At 53.6% G+C, this 17,392-nt stretch overlaps 4 protein-coding genes across 4 annotated transcripts; 3 read left to right on the forward strand and 1 right to left on the reverse strand.

The window, feature by feature from the left end:
* Positions 1-1,038: 1,038 nt before the first annotated feature.
* On the forward strand, positions 1,039-2,323 carry CPAR01_08318 (2OG-Fe(II)oxygenase superfamily protein; the record flags this gene model as incomplete). Its single annotated transcript, XM_060492586.1, has 5 exons — positions 1,039-1,206; positions 1,268-1,381; positions 1,437-1,453; positions 1,508-1,658; positions 1,727-2,323. 5 exons carry the CDS (start codon positions 1,039-1,041, stop codon positions 2,321-2,323), a joined length of 1,047 nt encoding a protein of 348 aa, XP_060348956.1.
* Positions 2,324-2,493: 170 nt separating this feature from the next.
* CPAR01_08319 (ATP dependent DNA ligase domain-containing protein) lies at positions 2,494-5,934 on the reverse strand (the record flags this gene model as incomplete). Its single annotated transcript, XM_060492587.1, has 5 exons — positions 2,494-4,438; positions 4,598-4,680; positions 4,731-4,824; positions 4,878-5,494; positions 5,596-5,934. The coding sequence occupies 5 exons, from the start codon at positions 5,932-5,934 to the stop codon at positions 2,494-2,496; spliced, it is 3,078 nt and encodes a 1,025-aa protein (XP_060348957.1).
* Positions 5,935-8,629: 2,695 nt separating this feature from the next.
* Positions 8,630-10,567, forward strand: CPAR01_08320 (uncharacterized protein; the record flags this gene model as incomplete). The annotated part of the gene is made up of 2 exons (XM_060492588.1): positions 8,630-10,269; positions 10,333-10,567. 2 exons carry the CDS (start codon positions 8,630-8,632, stop codon positions 10,565-10,567), a joined length of 1,875 nt encoding a protein of 624 aa, XP_060348958.1.
* Positions 10,568-12,541: 1,974 nt separating this feature from the next.
* On the forward strand, positions 12,542-17,185 carry CPAR01_08321 (V-type ATPase; the record flags this gene model as incomplete). The annotated part of the gene is made up of 14 exons (XM_060492589.1): positions 12,542-12,592; positions 12,664-12,684; positions 12,739-12,810; positions 12,897-13,491; positions 13,545-13,658; positions 13,719-13,753; positions 13,824-14,020; positions 14,835-14,946; positions 15,063-15,111; positions 15,173-15,194; positions 15,267-15,315; positions 15,368-15,452; positions 15,506-17,070; positions 17,129-17,185. 14 exons carry the CDS (start codon positions 12,542-12,544, stop codon positions 17,183-17,185), a joined length of 3,024 nt encoding a protein of 1,007 aa, XP_060348959.1.
* Between the last annotated feature and the right edge of the window lie 207 nt (positions 17,186-17,392).

The following is a 17,392-nucleotide window of genomic DNA, read 5'->3' on the forward strand; positions in this document are numbered from 1 at the left end:
CTTCTTCGCCGGCCCCTTGCATGTCTGCCCCCCGACAAACATCTTCAAATGACATTTCTCGGGAGCACAGCAAGCTTTGAGGTTACAGCTGCCATGGGATTTGCCGTCGCGTACTTCCATCATTCTCGCATACCCGGCCCCTACCATGCGACTATGGAGTTGCCCAAGTTTGAGCCTTCACAACTGGTCACTAGTATTTATTCACCTCCCGCATATACGTTCAATGGCGTCTCCATATCTCAAACACCCGCAGCTGGCTACCTATTCATACGGAATGTCCAAGGACTAGATGATAGCAATTGTTTGTATCAGCCTCCGTCTGTCTGTTCTTCATCCGAAAGCACGTGGCCAAGCCTACTAGCAATCTACCAAGAGCACACGATGGCGCAAGTGCGATTATACGGCCTGAACCCTGCTCAATTGACAACCTGGCCCTGGTGCATGCGGAGGTTCCTTCAAGCAGAGCAACACCAACATCAACACTCCGAGTAGACGGGCTCTGTTCACTTCATCTATTGTAAGCTTGGACTACATGCTATTCGCTCTGTCGGCCTAGTCTGACCGTTGGATTCCGTGGCGTTGGGGAACGTTTGCTAGCTGACAAGCTCTTGTCAAGTTTGAGCTTCGCTACTTGAATATTACCTTCTCCATTCCAATACCCGAACATCCACTGTCCCCCTCAGTAGACAGGTTACACATCCGACGAGTGCAACACGACACCTCAGGACCCGTCAACCTCTCGTGATACCAAATCTGACCACGGATATCCCGCTACCTCGGCCCTCTCCGCCCTTCAGTCGCTATCAAACGCTTCGTAATAGTCATTACCCAAGTCGTTGCCCCGGCCCCAAGCGGTCCCGTCCGCCCCTCCATTATCCCAGTCTTATCGCTTATCGCATCCCACTTCGCGCGACTTCGGTTGAATCTCGCCCCTCCAACCCTCCATTCTAATAAGTCAGCTCCGGCCGCCTCCCTTTCGTAGTACTTTGTCTGACCTACCGCACCGTGAATTCACAAATAGACGGAGACAAATACACCATGGCGCCAAAGGCTAATATTCCAATTATTGACATTGCTGCGGAGGGTGTCGACAGGACCGCCATTGCGCGCCAACTTGTCGATGCCGCCGTCGAACATGGCTTCATTTATATCCGCAACACGGGCAAGTACATTGCGCTAAGCGATCAAGAGTCGGCATTTGATCTGGTATGGCCCAACTTGAAATGGAACCTCTTTCCAGAGCAATTCAAATGACAACAGTAAACAGTCCAAAAAGTTATTCAAGGCACCGGTCGAGGAGAAGGCCGCCTGCACCATCCAGAAGAACAACCGCGGCTGGTCTGGTATGCACTCTGAGACTCTCGACCCCAAGAACCAAAAGGTATGGCTGATCCTACCCAAATCTAGGGAATATGCAGATGTTGACTTTTCCATAGGTTGGCGATTACAAGGAGTAAGGTCAAAGGGTCTTTGAGCATCTTTACATTTTGACTTACACACCATTCAGGGCCTTCAACTTTGGCGAGTTCAAGGATGGCAAGGCCCAGCAACCTCTGCCTCCCACCATTCAATCAGATGAGCCCTTCCTGAACTCGTTCAGAGATCAGTGCCATACCCTCTGTCTGGAACTCCTCGAGCTTCTCGGCATTGGCCTCGATGTATTTTCTCTTCCCCCTTTCCTCCAGCTACCCTCTCTCCACGAGCAGCTCACTAAACTTGTCATCAGGTCAACCCCACAGACTTCTTCTCGTCCGCCCACCTCCGCTCAAAGGGCGACTCGGGCACGATCCTCCGCATGCTCTACTACCCGCCCACCTCAGCCACCTCCTCCAACCCAGACGACGTCCGCGCCGGAGCCCACTCCGACTACGGCTCCGTCACCCTTCTCTTCCGCCTCCGCGGCCAGGCGGGGCTCGAGATCCTCACCCGCGAGAACACCTGGGCCCCCGTCCCCGTCACGCCGCCCGGTACCGAAGCCGACCCCTTGCCTCCCATCCTCATCAACATCGGCGACCTCCTCAGCTACTGGACCAACGGCCTGTTCCGGAGCACCGTCCACCGCGTCGTGTTTGGCGGGGAGGGCGCCGAGGGCGAGACGGACACCGGGCCGAGGTACTCCATGGCCTTCTTCTGTCACCCCGTGGGCTCCGTGGCGTTGGATCCCGTGCCGAGCGATAGGGTGAAGGAGTTTGTCGCGCCCGAGGGGACGCCGAACGCGAATCCCTACGCGGAGCGCAAGGTCATGACTGCTGATGATCATTTGTTCATGAGGCTGAGGGAGAGTTATAAGGGACTGTACAAGGAGGAGGAGACCAAGGCATGAGTTGTAACAATTGGACAAGCCGAAATTCTCAATGGTTGTATGCATTCGTGAAACGACCATGAACGCCGTGACGTGTAGTATCCCTGGCCACGCTATGCAAAGTACAGACATAATCATCCCCATTCCCAAAGTCAACATCCGGAGAAAAACAAAAACAAAAGGACACTCTGCTAAGCCAATCCAACCCACCACTTCCGCTTGGGATCCGGCTGCTCCTTGGACGGCTTTAACCCCTTGAGCGCCTTTTCCAACGCCGTGACGTCCTCCAAAAGGCGCCAGTCGTACACCTCAACGTAGTCGCGCCTGCCATTCGACATGTAAACCGGATTATCGTTCAGACATTTCAACAAGGTCTTTGTTGCTTCCCTGCGGTTGTGTTCGACGAAGCAGATTTTTCGGGGTCGTTTTCTTCTGGGGCGGTTCGTGGCCGAGGTAGATGCGGGTGTCGATGACAGGGATGCTGCTGCTGCTGATGATGTTGATGCTATTGTGACGGAGGATGCTATCCAGTCTCGCGGATCCGCGGTCCATTCGTGGATACTGTGAAGAGGGAGAAGATTTTCGGTGACCCAGGGTTGTTGGGCGATGCAGGGCGCGAGTAATACCGTCGTATCTGCAAAGAGACAATTGTCGCCTGCGTGTTGGCACTTGGGCTTCGCTTGTGTAGACGAAGGTCCTGGCGCGCTCTGACGATGCGGCTGAGGTATTTCTGAGACAGATCCTTCCATCGCTTTGCCCGGCTCATGTAAAGCAGCAATGGCTGAACTAGGCGCTGTCTGGTCCACCACGATGTGCTTTGCTGTCGCTGGCCGTGTTTGGGACGCCTGAGGAGAGAGAGACATCTGATTGGCACTGATATCCCCGAGCGGTCGACGGGTTGGCGGAGGCAGCTCTCGACCGGCGGTGCCAGATTCGGAAGAAACCCTCGGTCGTTTCTGCGGAGTAGCGTCTTCCCTCTCTGGACCTCTTTTGCTGGCCCTCGGCGAATTTGCTGCTTCGCTGGCAGTCTTGTCTTCAGCGATGAAGCCCATTTCTGCTGCCTTGGCTGATGAGGTTGGAGGAGTGATGAGAGTCGGCTCTGGGGCTTCTACCAATGCCGGTAACCGCTGGAGAGGCTTGGCAGGGCTTACGGAAAAGTTCGGCGCTGGCGAGGTTGAAGGCCGTACGGAAGAAGTGCGAGATGGCGTCATGAGAGAGCCCGTTGTGGACTGGCTGATAGCATCAACGGGAACACCACGAGGGTCCGCTCTTTCCAGTTTAGCAATCCAGTCCAGCATTTCCTGACTATCTTCCATGGCCGGAGTGGTGGTTGCTTCTTCAGCCACGGCCTGCAATTCAGAGAAAGAGATTGTGTCCATGAAGGATCGGTCAAAGTGTACCTTGGACACCTGAGGGAACCTCGGCTGCCAGAAGTTGGTGTTTCCCTCCTTATCAAATGAGAAACAGCGGACATCAAAGACCAGCGGTTCGGTGAAGACAACGGTGGGCATTTTTTGTTGAGCGATGCCTGGTGCGAGATGAAGGATCAAGGCATCATTGTCATCAAAAGACACTGGCATCGGATTTCCGTAGATCGAGACGGTCTTGAGGAGGGTCTCGTTGAGTTCCACCTGGTGAACCACTGTGAACACAGGCCGTGCCTGGCACCTCTCTACATCCTCCTTATTCTCAAGGCAACCGAGGTAGAAGTGTGTCCACTTGAGGTTGGGAATGCCGTGGCACTTTGCCTTGTCTGCATCGTACCGCGCTGCAACCACAGCAAAGTCGCCCACATCACCAAAACCTCCGATGTACTCTTTCTTCAGCTTGACGGGGCAACCAGCAAAGGAGCGGCGACTCTCGCTGAAGTCGAAATAGGGGTCGTCTGGCTTCAGCACCAGGCCCTCCTCCCGGGCAGTGATGGACTCAGCAAAGGCTCGTCGGAGATAATGCACTCCCAGTCTATCATTGAGATCAATGACTTGGCGATCCACAAGGTCGGCATGACCCTCTCGGCGGTTGATCAACTTCGTCAGTCGCTCGAACCTCTCATTCTGGCTGGCATCCAGCAGAGATTCCCCATCGATGAGTAAAACGTCGAAGTAGATAATCATCAAGTGTTCATGGTCGTAGCGCCTAGAAACATTAGCTGGGATCCGTCATGTTGGTTAGGCGGACAAAGCTCCCGTTAGCTAGACGCGCCGAGCGAAAAGAGGAGGGAGAAGCATTACAGGCAAGGAAAGAGATGGCTTAATGGTGGGGTATGGGCTGATGTTCCCGGAAAGGTTGACTTACTGCGAATCCGCTTCCGTGTTGAGATAGCTACCTGACCTCGTAACGTATTTTCGTATCTTATGGAACGGCAGAATCTTCTTCTCCTATTCATCTTGTCAGTTTTCGGACATTGTGCTGATGCGATGGAGCATACCAAGTCACTGTAGACGACGAGCTCGCCCTCAAGGATACATCCCTTGGAGAGCTTGCAGCTCGTTCTCCCAATGTTGAGAGAGTCGCGTATAGCTCTGCTCTCATCAGTAAATGGCAAATGTGTGGTAAAGTGATGTTGAAGACTCACCCGTGTAACGCAGCGCGGTCTTTGGTGCTGTCCTTGCCACTTTTGGAGAAGATTTGGATGCATTTGAACCCCTTGCTCAAATCTATGTGAACCTGGCAGTATTCGCCGTCTATTTTCTTCTCACAACTCATGCGGCCTTGGATAAGCTTCATGCAGTGTTTTATGCTCCTCCCTTTCAGCCAGAACGGTCTTCCAACCTTGGTGCCTAAGACGGGCGTCAGGTGTTGTATTAGATCTCTCCACTTCTGATTTCCCGTGGCATTACGGAACGAGGGCTCTTTCCCCAGCTTTCTGAGGAGAGACAAGGCCGCATCAAAATTGTCCTGAACTCTGAGTATCATGGGTAGCAGGGGGTCGTAACAATGATAGAGATGGCAAGGATCCAGCATGACCGGCTGGAAGTTCTTCAGTATCAGGCGGGTGAGCCATTTGGCCTCTCGCGCCTGTAGGCGAAGGTATAAGTGACCGAGGAGTTCTTGCCGATTGTTGCTGCTTGAATAGGGCTGCGAGGCCCGAACAACGGGCGAGCTGAACCTACACAAGGCAGCGAGGTTGTTGAGGGTTGAATCTATTTCTTCAACAGTTACAGCATCTTTTCCGATGCAGATAGGGGGAGGCTAACAGTGATGTCAGCATGGGCAGATCGTCTTATTGCTTCCTCATCCATGAGCTGGGAAAAGCTCCTCAGTCCCAATTTGTAACGCGGCCAATAACTCACCGTTTCCTTGAAGATTCTCTCAACACAGTCAGCCAGATCCTCGCCGCGACCGGCCTCTTTGTATCGACGCAATTCTTGGAGACGTGACGTTCCGAGACCAAAAGTGCGACCAACGATGTTGGCCAGCGTGTCGGCCTGGATGCAGTATACACGATCGGTGCGCTTATCCGGGAGGAGAGTAGAGAGCAGAGCAGAGGCATCTGTTCCCGGGTCGTCGATATGTTGGCGGTGCAGCGTGAACCAGCTGGATACACGTTGCTTTAGATTTTTATCGCCGGTTTTACACTGTTTGTGAGCCTGCTCCAGAAGATCGCAGACGAGAACCAAGGGAAGAGGCATCGTGACGGCTTCGTAGCTCTAGCATGGCCGCGAAGGGTGGTTTTAGTCGTCAGAGAGTTACTTGAGATATTGTAGATGAATCGATCGAGTTGTTCTTCCGAGAGAAAGCGTCTTAGGTTCACGTCACCGAGGGGCCAAAAGCATGGTAGGCACCAGTGGATGAATGATGGATGAAGGGCAGTTCAACAGTGAACCGTGATGATGCCTAAGGTGAAGTGCTACCGTCTTTTGCTGCCTTCCTGTTCCGTCACCGCTTCCAGTTGGCTCCTGTGCCTCTTGCGAGCGTCATGCAGATGTTGACCACTGCGGGAAGGTCGCGTCACGCGTCTCAATTAGTGGTGGTGCGGTCTCACGTGTGGGCGTGCGTTTGCGTAGTGGAGGGAGGGCACCTCAGAATGGACGGATTTAGAAGTCCACCTCAGTGACATGCATCAGACCCAGACTGGCGGCTCAAAAGGTGGGTGAAAGTCAATTAAGTGCATCCGTAATTAGTGGTGTGATTATGCAACGATGTTCCACCCTTGGTTTACCCGTAGTGCATGCACAAATGGGGGTCCGAGTAAATGCATAAATGGGCAGGTTCTGGAAAATCGAAAGGAGCAGTCACGTGGGTCTCTGAAAAGAGTCGGGGAAACAAAGTGCGGCTGTGATTGGCTGCTAATTTCAAGGAAATTGTCAGATTGGGGAGTCCCCACACAGGCCACGGTTCATCCCAGCTCTTTCCTGCGGACCCTTGCCGGGACCTGCACACCTGCACACCAGCACTCTTTCATAGTATTTTGTACCGTACGCAGTAGTTTTCTTGGAGATCTGCTAGCTGATGCCTCGGGCCCTTTTTCCAAGACTTTCCCGTCCGGCGCCGCCGTCAGTCCGCCGCCCATCTTTCGAGCCTGTTGCCCGGCCGCCCATCGGTTCCTGACAGGTTCTTGACTCCTGCTGCGGCTTGTTGCAGCGTCGCTGCGTCTCTACAGGTTCCTTGCAGACGATGGTGTCGCACGCTTGCTGCATTTGCTGCAAGCCCCTGAATAACGTCCGTCCTAGTGGATCGCCACGCCTGCAAACGCAAGCCTTGGCCCACTGGTTTCCGTGTGAGCGTGGACGATGGTTTCGTTTCGTCTTGTTGATCTGACGAGGCGTCCATCAAAACAATGGAAAAGCGCATGTGTGATGCCAGATCCAAGGTCGAGAACAATGGCCCAGAAGAGAGCGGAGGAGGATGATGCCTGCTTATCCAGAGACCTTACGCAGTAGTACCTATTAGCTTGGCTGTCACTGTCAACAGGGACGATGGATGTAGAGTAAACATTGCACTGGAGAAAGAAAGAGAGAAAAAGAGGCCCAGACTAAAACAAAGGCAATGCGTTTTACGGATACCACTCTCAAGAACACCACCACCCGTCCACGGCTCCGTCATCAACGGCTCAAGGTCAGACCACATGCTCCGGTTCCCATCCCAACAACCAGCGACGTAGCCAACAAAAGAGTCAACTGACCTACTGCCGCTGCTGCCATCGCATTGCATCTACCCGACTATCAATTTGAAGGTGCCCTACTAGTCACAGTTCTTCTTCTCTTACTCGTCCATTGCCAACTTCATTCTTTCATCCCACCATTTTCATATCTCTCACACACCCTCCTCCTCCATTGGTTCGATCTCACCGCCGCTGTTCGCTCCTGCCGCTGTCAATACTCTCGCCATTGCTTCTTCTCTGCCAGCCTTCATCCAAACACCTCCTCACCTCATCTCAACCTTACCTTACCCAACCTTGCTCCTCTACCTTACGGATACCAATTACATAGCATACGACGACGGGTACCTTACCTCATACTTTGGGTCCAGACATCGGTCTCCCTGTTCCCCTTGTACGATCCCAGGTCAACAACACGTCTTCTATCAACAAGGCATCAACAAGCAAGCATCAAGCAATTCGAGCAGCATTGACAGCACAGAGCCACAGTACAGGGCCTCGCCCATAGCCGCATCCTCTTTTCGACCTCGCTTGGTCGTCACAATCTCTACATCAACACACGTTTCCCCATTTTCAGTCCTTGTTCCTCATCCAACTGGGAATCTGTGCCCGAATCCGTCATTCAAACCCATCCAAGGTTCTCGACGAAGCGAAGACAGGCGAGATCAAAAGTTTCCACTGGACCACTGCAGCAACGCAACTCCCTGACTACCGAGCTTTCCCACCCGGTAGCTTCTACTCCACAACCTAGGAGTCAGTCACACACCTAGCACTGCAGTGACAGAGCAAGATTGAAAGAGGTCGAGGCCCGCCCCTATCTACCGCAGTACAGCAAAATACCCTCGTCCGCCACGCCAGCTCGGCCAATCTCGCTATCCAATCGTCGCCCCCGTTGCGCTGCAACCCTGATTCAACGGCCCCCTACCAGACCCAGACCGCAGACCCAGAGAGGAGTTCCTTCAAGTCCCCAGCCCACGCAATCCGACTACCCTTACTGGCAGTCTGCCACTACGGAGCACCAACTGGATCTCCTGCTTAGGTTCCTGAACCTGGATCCCCCCCGACCCCCGAGCTTTCAATTCTCTCCGGGCCGCCCTCTAATCGCTGCACTTTGTGGCTATCTGCCCGGTCCATTCACTCTCTTGCTGAGCCTGTGCCTGTGCCTGCACAACAACAAACACGCACACCTTCGGGCTGTCAATAATGACCCTCTTTCCACTCTACTCATGACAGCCATTTTTTTGCTACAAATCTGCTTCATCTCTGCTTGCTCACGCACTCTCTTATATGACCACCAGAGACACTTGAATTCCTACAAGGCTGTCGTTGCCAAAAGAACGAATAACGCTCACTCCTCCGCCGTCTGGAGACAGCGGCATACTCGGCGACCCATCGCCGCCTCTCCCTCGCATTCTTCGCCTAAACGCCGTCGAGCATACACCACCGCCGCCGATCGCCAATCCTTGCACGAGGCGTCCACCGCGCACTTTGCTCGCGCTGAGATGCAGAGCACTCACGAGATCATACGCCGTCGTGCCTCTGTGGTTGAGCGTCCGCCGGCGGACCCCCCGGCCACCACGACCACCACGGCTTTTACACCACAACCTGCCGTCACCCCGAGATCTTCATATTTCAAGCCTTCAGAAGCCCAACTCGAGACTCTGATCGGAGAGATGGAGACCCCAGAGGCTGTGACGCCTCCTCCGCCTACTCCCTCAACCCAAGAACGTTTCTCGCGCGCGTCACGTTCAGAGTCGAACGCATCGCGTAACACGAACCGACTCTCACTCACCCTTCCTATTGCACCACCAACCAGCGATCCTTCTCGCCCAGCTTCCGTCGCGACGACATCATATCCCCCGACGCCTGTCGACAGCTCGACCATCACATCACCTTCAGACCCCAATGACTTCATCATTGCGATAGCAGCGCAAGAGCGACGTGTCTTGGAGATTCGCGAAGAACTGGCTCGCGCGGAGGGTGAACTGACGAGACTGAAGCAGCAGTGGACTATCCAAGGCGGTCAACGAAAGAGAGAGATTCGCAATGAGCCAATGCGTCCACTGGCGCCTCAGTTTGAGCCATCCTTATTGGACGATGACGAGGCAGGCTTAAAGAGGAGTGTCGAACTGGATCGGAGGAAATCGCTTTTGAGAGATTTGCAGGGACAAACCGGACCCAGAGAATATAGACGAAGAGTCCTCCGTGGCGGGCACACGAGGACGCTATCGCTGCTGTCACCAACCAAGCCGGAGGGTTTTGCTGTGCATGAGGATACCGCCAGTCTGAAATCGCCAGAAATCCGGTCTCCGCCCATGCTTTCTCATGCTGCTCTTTCCAAGAGAGCATCCTGGCAGCCGCGCTCATACAATACAGCCGTTCCCCCTGTCGCAAAGCAAATGGCACAGGACTTTAAGCTAGGTCTGTGGAGCTTCGTGGAGGATATCAGACAAGCCACTGTCGGCGATGAGCCCATCAATGGTGGACGTTCAGGCTCGACGGACCCTCATGGCAGGAGATCGTATGCTGCAGACCAGGACACCATCAAGGCCAACAGCTCTTCTCGTACCAGGGTCCCGGTGAACTCTGCCTTTGACTTGCCGCCTATGGACACACCTAGCAAGCCGTCGAAAGCGTTGCAAGAAAGACCGAACCCTAAGCCCGCGACCAAGTCCACAACGACCAAGGCCAAGCACTTCTCATGGACTCCGCTGACTTTCGACTCCTTTGATGATAACGACTGGTCTAACTGGGACTCGCCCCAGCCGTCCTCGGCCAAACCAGCACGCTGGAGTGGATCGACCGTTGGTGGAGCAGAGGACCTTGCGTCAATGGCCGAGACCAACGACGAGAATGTGACTCCACTGTAAGAGCCTCGCTAATGATGTTTTGCCACTCTCGAGATATACTAAGACATGTGTGTGAACAGTAAGAAGAAGTCGTCGATCACCATTGACACATCCGCTGCTCGGCCCGAGCCTCGACCTGAGTCAGCCCTACTATCTCCCGCTAGGCTGGAGGAGCTTCTGCCAACCGTCGTCAACAAGCTGTCGCCCGGCAATCTGAAGCGAACAGCCAACAACCTCATGGACGAATGGGAGAAGAGCCTCAAGGAGACTGACCAAGAGGAGCAGCTCATCGACTTCAAGGAGACCACGGCTTGAGCTACGTCTACGGGTCACAATCATCACGACGAAAACACACAAGAATCGGCATGCTAGCATTGCAACGAAAAAGCCGACGCTGCACATACACGACCTCATCGCATTGATTACAGTATAGATAAAAGTACAAAAAACTGGACCGAACTGCACAAAGCGGCCAGATGAGATGAGCGGACAGGTTTTCTCCGCTGAACATAGAATATCCACTGGAGGCCAGAGCAGAGCCTCGGGAGAGTTGTGGAGAGGAAGAGAGCAGCGATAATGCTGTTCAGATATCGGCAAGTCAAGAAGGACGTGCATGGATAATCAGAGCTGCCGTGAAAGGAGCTCATATCGACGTATGTCTGGGTGCGCGGTCTGGCAGTCATTTCATGATGAATGACCTGTTGGATATTGGCAATGGCATAATGACGATACTAATGAATGTACGAACGTTAAGTTTTCGTGCTTTGGGATGGGATCAAAACATAGGCGTACGATACTGTTGGTCCTTGTTGCTAAGAAACTCTCAGGCCTTGTCTACTTGCGACATGGTGACAATACGGGAGTTGCAGCTTCAGGAATGACTTGCTTAGACGTAGTTAGTTAGACTTAGTGTTAAATGTTTATGATTCGATGGTCAATCCGTTTAGTCCAAGTGATGATGGTGCCTCACCATGTAGTACCTTATGTTGTAAATGGCTTCACTTCAGAAGTCGTCCATTGCCTATCTAACCATTGCAGTCTTTTTTTTGCATCTATAAAATGGCATCTCCTCTTGTGTGCTCTAGAGAAATAGGAACATGAGCTTGAAGAAGTATGTCAAGTTGTGCAATTGCGTACGCGGTGAACGAGTTCGCAAAGGTGATATTCAAGCAAGGGATGCCTGCGATAGGTGCCGTCTCGGGGCCAACGGTGCGGAGAACAAGCTGTGTCTTAGAAGTAGCTATCCTGGTCGTGGCAGTGCAGCTCCTCCAGGCTCATAGCAACCCAAAGTGGCCGGTGGAATTTTGCTTGACGACTACTGGCCTGCCGCTCCGTGTTGAACCGAACTCGTGTTAAACCATTTTCCGAGAGCGAAAAACATACCATTATGGGCCATTTCAAGAACACCACGGAAAGAGGATATACTCCCAAGCATTGTGTACGGCCAGAGACGTGACAAGAGATCCTGGATTATAAAGTGTATGCAAGTCGCATTCCATCCTCGGCTTCGGGTGTGACCGTGACTGGTTGACTTGCTTATTTATGGAAAGTAAGATGGCGCTGGTGACAGTTCGCCTCCAGTATCAACGCCAAATCCGCCGGCTGTCTCGTCCCCGATTGGCACTTCCCATCATGATGGAAAAGATGATTGGCAAGGTCGATGGAAACCGCTTATCTCTGGTAGTTTGGCTGCTCCAAAGGTTCTCTGAAAGTGAGGGTCCTCGAGCCCTGAGTACAAAAGCCGACGAGGCTAGGATGTTCAACGTTTTTTCTCGTATACTTATCTGATCATGGTTACTTGTCTTGAGGTCAAACGTCTCAATCGCGTTACTGGGGTTCATTTCAATTCGACACGAAAAGCATCTGGTCTACATGTAAGGTCCGCGCTTGCCGTGGTGAAGAGCAGCAGTCTCAAAGCCTAAGGCAGCGAACGATTGGTAAAGTGTGCTGGCAGCGTTATCGACAACTCGGCAAAGGCCAATGTTCCTTACCTTAGTTGATGCCCAGATCAGCAAGGGAACAAGCCGAGAAGGCTATCGGGCCCTGGAGCAGGCCGAAGCTTCCCCCGATCTCGGCAGGTGGGGTGTGGGGTTGAGGGGAGGGTTCTCCAGGGCACTTAGCAGGGCGGGGCACTACTTACATTTGCCAGCGAAAGCAGGCCATTCCGGACGAATAACTCGTCCCCGACTTCGCTCAGCTATATATCTCGTCGAACTTTCTTCAGTTACCTCGCTTTCTCTTCCAATTACCCCTCCTACGATACTCCTCATTCATAAAAGTATTGCAAACATGGCGGAACACAACATTGTTGTCTTTGCGGGCGACCACTGCGGCCCAGAGGTGACTGACACCCCGGGGCTTTCCCACTCTTGGCTCTGAATGGAGAGAGGCTGACTTTAGTTATACAACAGGTCATTGCTGAGGCAATCAAGGTACGAGGCCGGTTATTGCGACTTGAAATTGAGCTCGTCTGACGCAGGATACAGGTCATCAAGACAGTCGAGAAGTTGAGCCCGACTGCTGGCAAGTTCAATCTGCAGGACCACCTGCTTGGAGGGGTAAGGCATCCCCCGATGACCGATCACACGGGCCTAAAGAACATCCACGAGAGAAACTTATTGCTAATCTCGGCGTTTCTCCCCAGTGCTCCATCGACCAGACCGGCTCCCCCCTCACCGACGAGGCCCTCGCTGCCGCCAAAGCCGCCGATGCCGTGCTTCTCGGCGCCATCGGTGGCCCCGAATGGGGCACCGGCGCCGTCCGCCCGGAGCAGGGTCTCCTGAAGCTGCGCAGTGAGATGTGCGCCTACGGCAACCTCCGTCCCTGCTTCTTCGCGTCCGACGCCCTCGTCGAGTCCTCCCCCCTGAAGGCGTCCGTCTGCCGCGGCACCGACATGATTATCGTTCGCGAGTTGACTTCGGGCCTGTATTTCGGAGAGCGAAAGGAGTACGATGGAACCAATGCGTTCGACACTACCGTTTACACGAAACCAGAGATTGAGCGTATCGCGCGCTTGGGCGGTATCCTGGCCAGGAAAAGGGGAGATTCGCGGGTTATCTCGCTCGACAAGGCAAACGTGCTGGCGACGAGCAGACTCTGGCGTACTGTCGTCGATGAGGTCTACAAGAACGAGTTCCCTGATCTCAAGGTTGAGCACCAGCTTATCGACAGCGCCGCCATGATCATGGTCAAGAACCCGACGCATCTGAATGGCGTCCTGTTGGCGCCTAACTTGGCTGGTGAGCAAGGCTCCTCGCCCACCTCGAAGGCGGTGTAGCTGATGAATTCATAGGCGATATCCTTAGCGACGAGGCGAGCGCCATCACTGGAAGCATAGGACTCCTCCCCAGCGCAAGTCTCTGCGGAGTGGGCACCGCGGTGCCTTCTATTTGCGAACCTATTCACGGTAAGCCTGAATTCTTTTTCAAGCCCTCATAGAGACATCAGTCGCTAACGCAGATGACAGGGAGCGCGCCGGACATTTCAGGCAAGGGTATTGTGGTACGTTAGGACCCCATTTTGGGCGATTCCCATCCATTTTCTGCAATTACAGAGCTGACATCGTTTCCAGAACCCCATTGGCACCATCCTTTCCGTGGCCATGATGTTCCGGTACTCTCTGAACCTCGGCCACGAGGCCAAGCTCGTCGAGGACGCGGTTCGCGTCGCCATCGATGCCGGGTTGAGAACCAAGGATATGGGCGGCAACACGAGCACCGCCGAGGCAGGAGATCTCATCGTTGCTGAGCTGTCAAAGATTCTCAAGGCGTGAGATGTCTCTTGCAGAAAGGAAAACTGAGAGGGAGGTTGACAAAGGAAACGGGAAAATCGGGGAGAGGGTGGAAGAAACTAAAGAAAATAGTAGCTGAAAAAGCGAAGTGTGTCGAGAAAAGCAGTGGTTGACAGAACAGTGGTTGAGACGAGACGAGCTTACATCACTGTCGAGGAAATAAAAAAAAATTGAAGTTTACTTGACTGCGCAGTTTGGCTGTATTGGCTGCCTTATGTATCACGGCTAACTAGGCCTACCACTATTACCGTAGCAGCAGCTACTATCACCAGTACCTACAAAGATCTAGAAAGACGTTTGTACGAAGGGATCGTCCGACATTCCAGCATATTTCGATTTCAAGGTCCCTCATTTCACCTGACTAGCAATATTATAAGTATTTCGACAATAGCTTAGTTACGATGGCGGCAGTATTGATGGTAGTAGCATCTCGTAAGCCTAGCTGGTAGCAGTACACGGTCAATTCAGCCAGACGACACAGTCAAATTAGTCGGGCTCGAAGTAGATGGGGCGCATTAAACAACAGATAAGCTAGGAGCAGCTCATTAAGTACAACAAAGGAATCCTTAACAAATAGATATGCTGTAAAGTGCTCTCGGGTTCACTATCAGTAATCGGGCTCCTGCAAGGTACCTCGCCTAGCGCCGGGCGCCTGGCCAATGCAGTCACGTGATGTTAACTGTCCAGTCAGGAGCTGGGCCGTCGTCTGCAACACATGGATTACAGTGACGTCGAAGCTCTGGAGATAGCTTCTGCTCAACCTCTAACAACACCTCGACGACATTCATCTAGCCCGCCCTTCCCCTCAACCGCCGACCCTCCTACATCCTCCATCGACTCTCCCTTTGTGACGACGCTACACGAGCCGAGCCCTGCTCGCGTCGAACCGCCCAGCATGCCTCCTGTAAGCACCCCGATCCCAACGCCCCGTTGTCGCCATCGCCGCGTCTGTTATGCGGCATATGCCAGCCCCACCGACCTCGATTGCTGGTTGCTGACCTCGGACGCCAACCCCTACAGAAGCAGAAGAAAGAAGCCAAGGTCGAGCAGGAGGAGGATCTCGGACATGGTAAGCTCTTGATACTCTCTGATGCATCTTGATGATGCCATTGACTGACCATATCGTGCAGGCAAGATCTTCTCCGTCTCAGGGTTCGTTTGAAGCTCCCCCGACTCGACTCGGCCCCTCAATCTGTCGCGCGCGACGACTAATCATGTAGATAGACCCGTCATTGTTGCCGAGGACATGATTGGTGTTGCTATGTACGAGTTGGTAGGTTGAGATGCTCGTGAAACGTCTGGGATGATGTCTAACATATTCGCAGGTTAGAGTCAGTCACGATAACCTAGTCGGTGAAGTCATTCGAATCAACGGCGACCAAGCAACCATCCAGGTCTACGAGGAGACTGGTACGTTTCCGACTCCCGATTTCACCCCTCTCCGAATCTAATGCAACGCGCAGCTGGTGTCACTGTCGGTGACCCCGTCTACCGCACCGGAAAGCCCCTTTCCGTCGAGCTCGGCCCCGGTCTGCTCAACGGTATTTACGATGGTATCCAAAGACCTCTCGAGAAGATCAGCGAAATGTCGAAGACCATTTACATTCCCCGCGGTATCGCCGTCCCTGCCCTCGACCGTAATAAGAAGTGGGATTTCGAACCCACCGCAAAGGTCGGCGACCACATCTCAGGCGGCGACGTCTGGGGTACCGTCAACGAGAACTCGTTCATTTCCGTCCACCGAATCTTGCTCCCTCCTCGCGCCCGCGGTACCATCACGAAGATCGCCAGCAAGGGACAATACACCGTCGCCGAGCCCCTGCTCGAGGTCGAGTTCGATGGAAAGAAGACCGAGTACCCCATGATGCAGACTTGGCCTGTGCGAGTTCCCCGCCCTACCACCGAGAAGCTCCAGGCGAACGAGCCCTTCATCGTCGGTCAGAGAGTGCTGGACGCCCTTTTCCCCAGTGTCCAGGGTGGTACCGTCGCCATTCCTGGTGCTTTCGGCTGTGGCAAGACTGTCATTAGTCAGTCTGTGTCCAAGTTCTCAAACTCCGATGTCATCGTCTATGTCGGCTGTGGTGAGCGCGGAAACGAGATGGCCGAAGTCTTGAAGGATTTCCCCGAGCTTACCATTGACGTTGACGGTCGCAAGGAGCCCATCATGAAGCGTACCACCCTCATCGCCAACACCTCCAACATGCCCGTCGCTGCTCGTGAGGCCTCTATTTACACCGGTATCACGGTCGCCGAGTACTTCCGTGACCAAGGTCTCGACGTTGCCATGATGGCTGACTCCTCCTCGCGTTGGGCTGAGGCTCTTCGTGAAATTTCTGGTCGTTTGGGAGAAATGCCTGCTGATCAAGGTTTCCCTGCCTACCTCGGTGCCAAGCTTGCCTCTTTCTACGAGCGTGCCGGTCGCGTCGTGTCTCTCGGTTCACCTGAGCGAAACGGCAGTGTCAGCATTGTCGGTGCCGTCAGTCCCCCTGGTGGTGATTTCTCCGATCCCGTCACTACTTCAACTCTCGGTATCGTACAGGTCTTCTGGGGTCTCGACAAGAAGCTCGCGCAGCGCAAGCACTTCCCCTCCATCAACACCTCGCTCAGTTACTCCAAGTACACCATGGTTCTCGACAAGTGGTATGAGAAGGATTACCCCGACTTCCCCCGTCTCCGTGACCGCATCAGACAGCTCTTGTCCGACTCTGAGGAGCTTGACCAGGTCGTGCAGCTGGTCGGAAAGAGTGCGCTGTCTGACCCCGACAAAATCACTCTGGATATCGCCGCGCTTCTGAAGGAAGATTTCCTGCAGCAAAACGGTTACTCAGACTATGACCAGTTCTGCCCGCTGTGGAAGACGGAGTGGATGATGAAGCTTATGGTTGGCTTCCACGACGAGGCACAAAAGGCCATTGCTCAAGGCCAGAGCTGGGCCAAGGTCCGTGAGGCCACCGGTGATTTGCAGGCCAAGCTGCGTCAACTCAAGTTCGAGGTTCCCTCCGAGGGCCAGGAGGCTATCGAGAAGAAGGTGAGTCTACGTGATAATACGACCGGTCGTTGTCTATTTGCTAACTCGACTGGAATAGTACGAGGATATTCAGCAGCAGATGCTGGACAAGTTTGCCTCTGTTGTTGACGAGTAATCGTGTTTAAGCATTGAGAATTGTCCTGTTTAGTCTGCATTCCTTGCACCGTGAGGGGATGTCTCTGGTTTCAATAGATAAGTCTAGGGCGAAGACGCATCATGCATGGTAGTTCCTTGTTTCGTAGTCTCGGCTAGTATATCCTATCTGTAAATGAACGTTACTATAGCCGAAGTGCGCTTTGCAATTGAGAGTGAGACCGGACCG

The sequence above is a fragment of the Colletotrichum paranaense genome (genome assembly GCF_030867605.1).
Source record: "Colletotrichum paranaense strain IMI 384185 chromosome Unknown Scaffold_6.1, whole genome shotgun sequence".
NCBI classification, from domain to species: domain Eukaryota; kingdom Fungi; phylum Ascomycota; class Sordariomycetes; order Glomerellales; family Glomerellaceae; genus Colletotrichum; species Colletotrichum paranaense.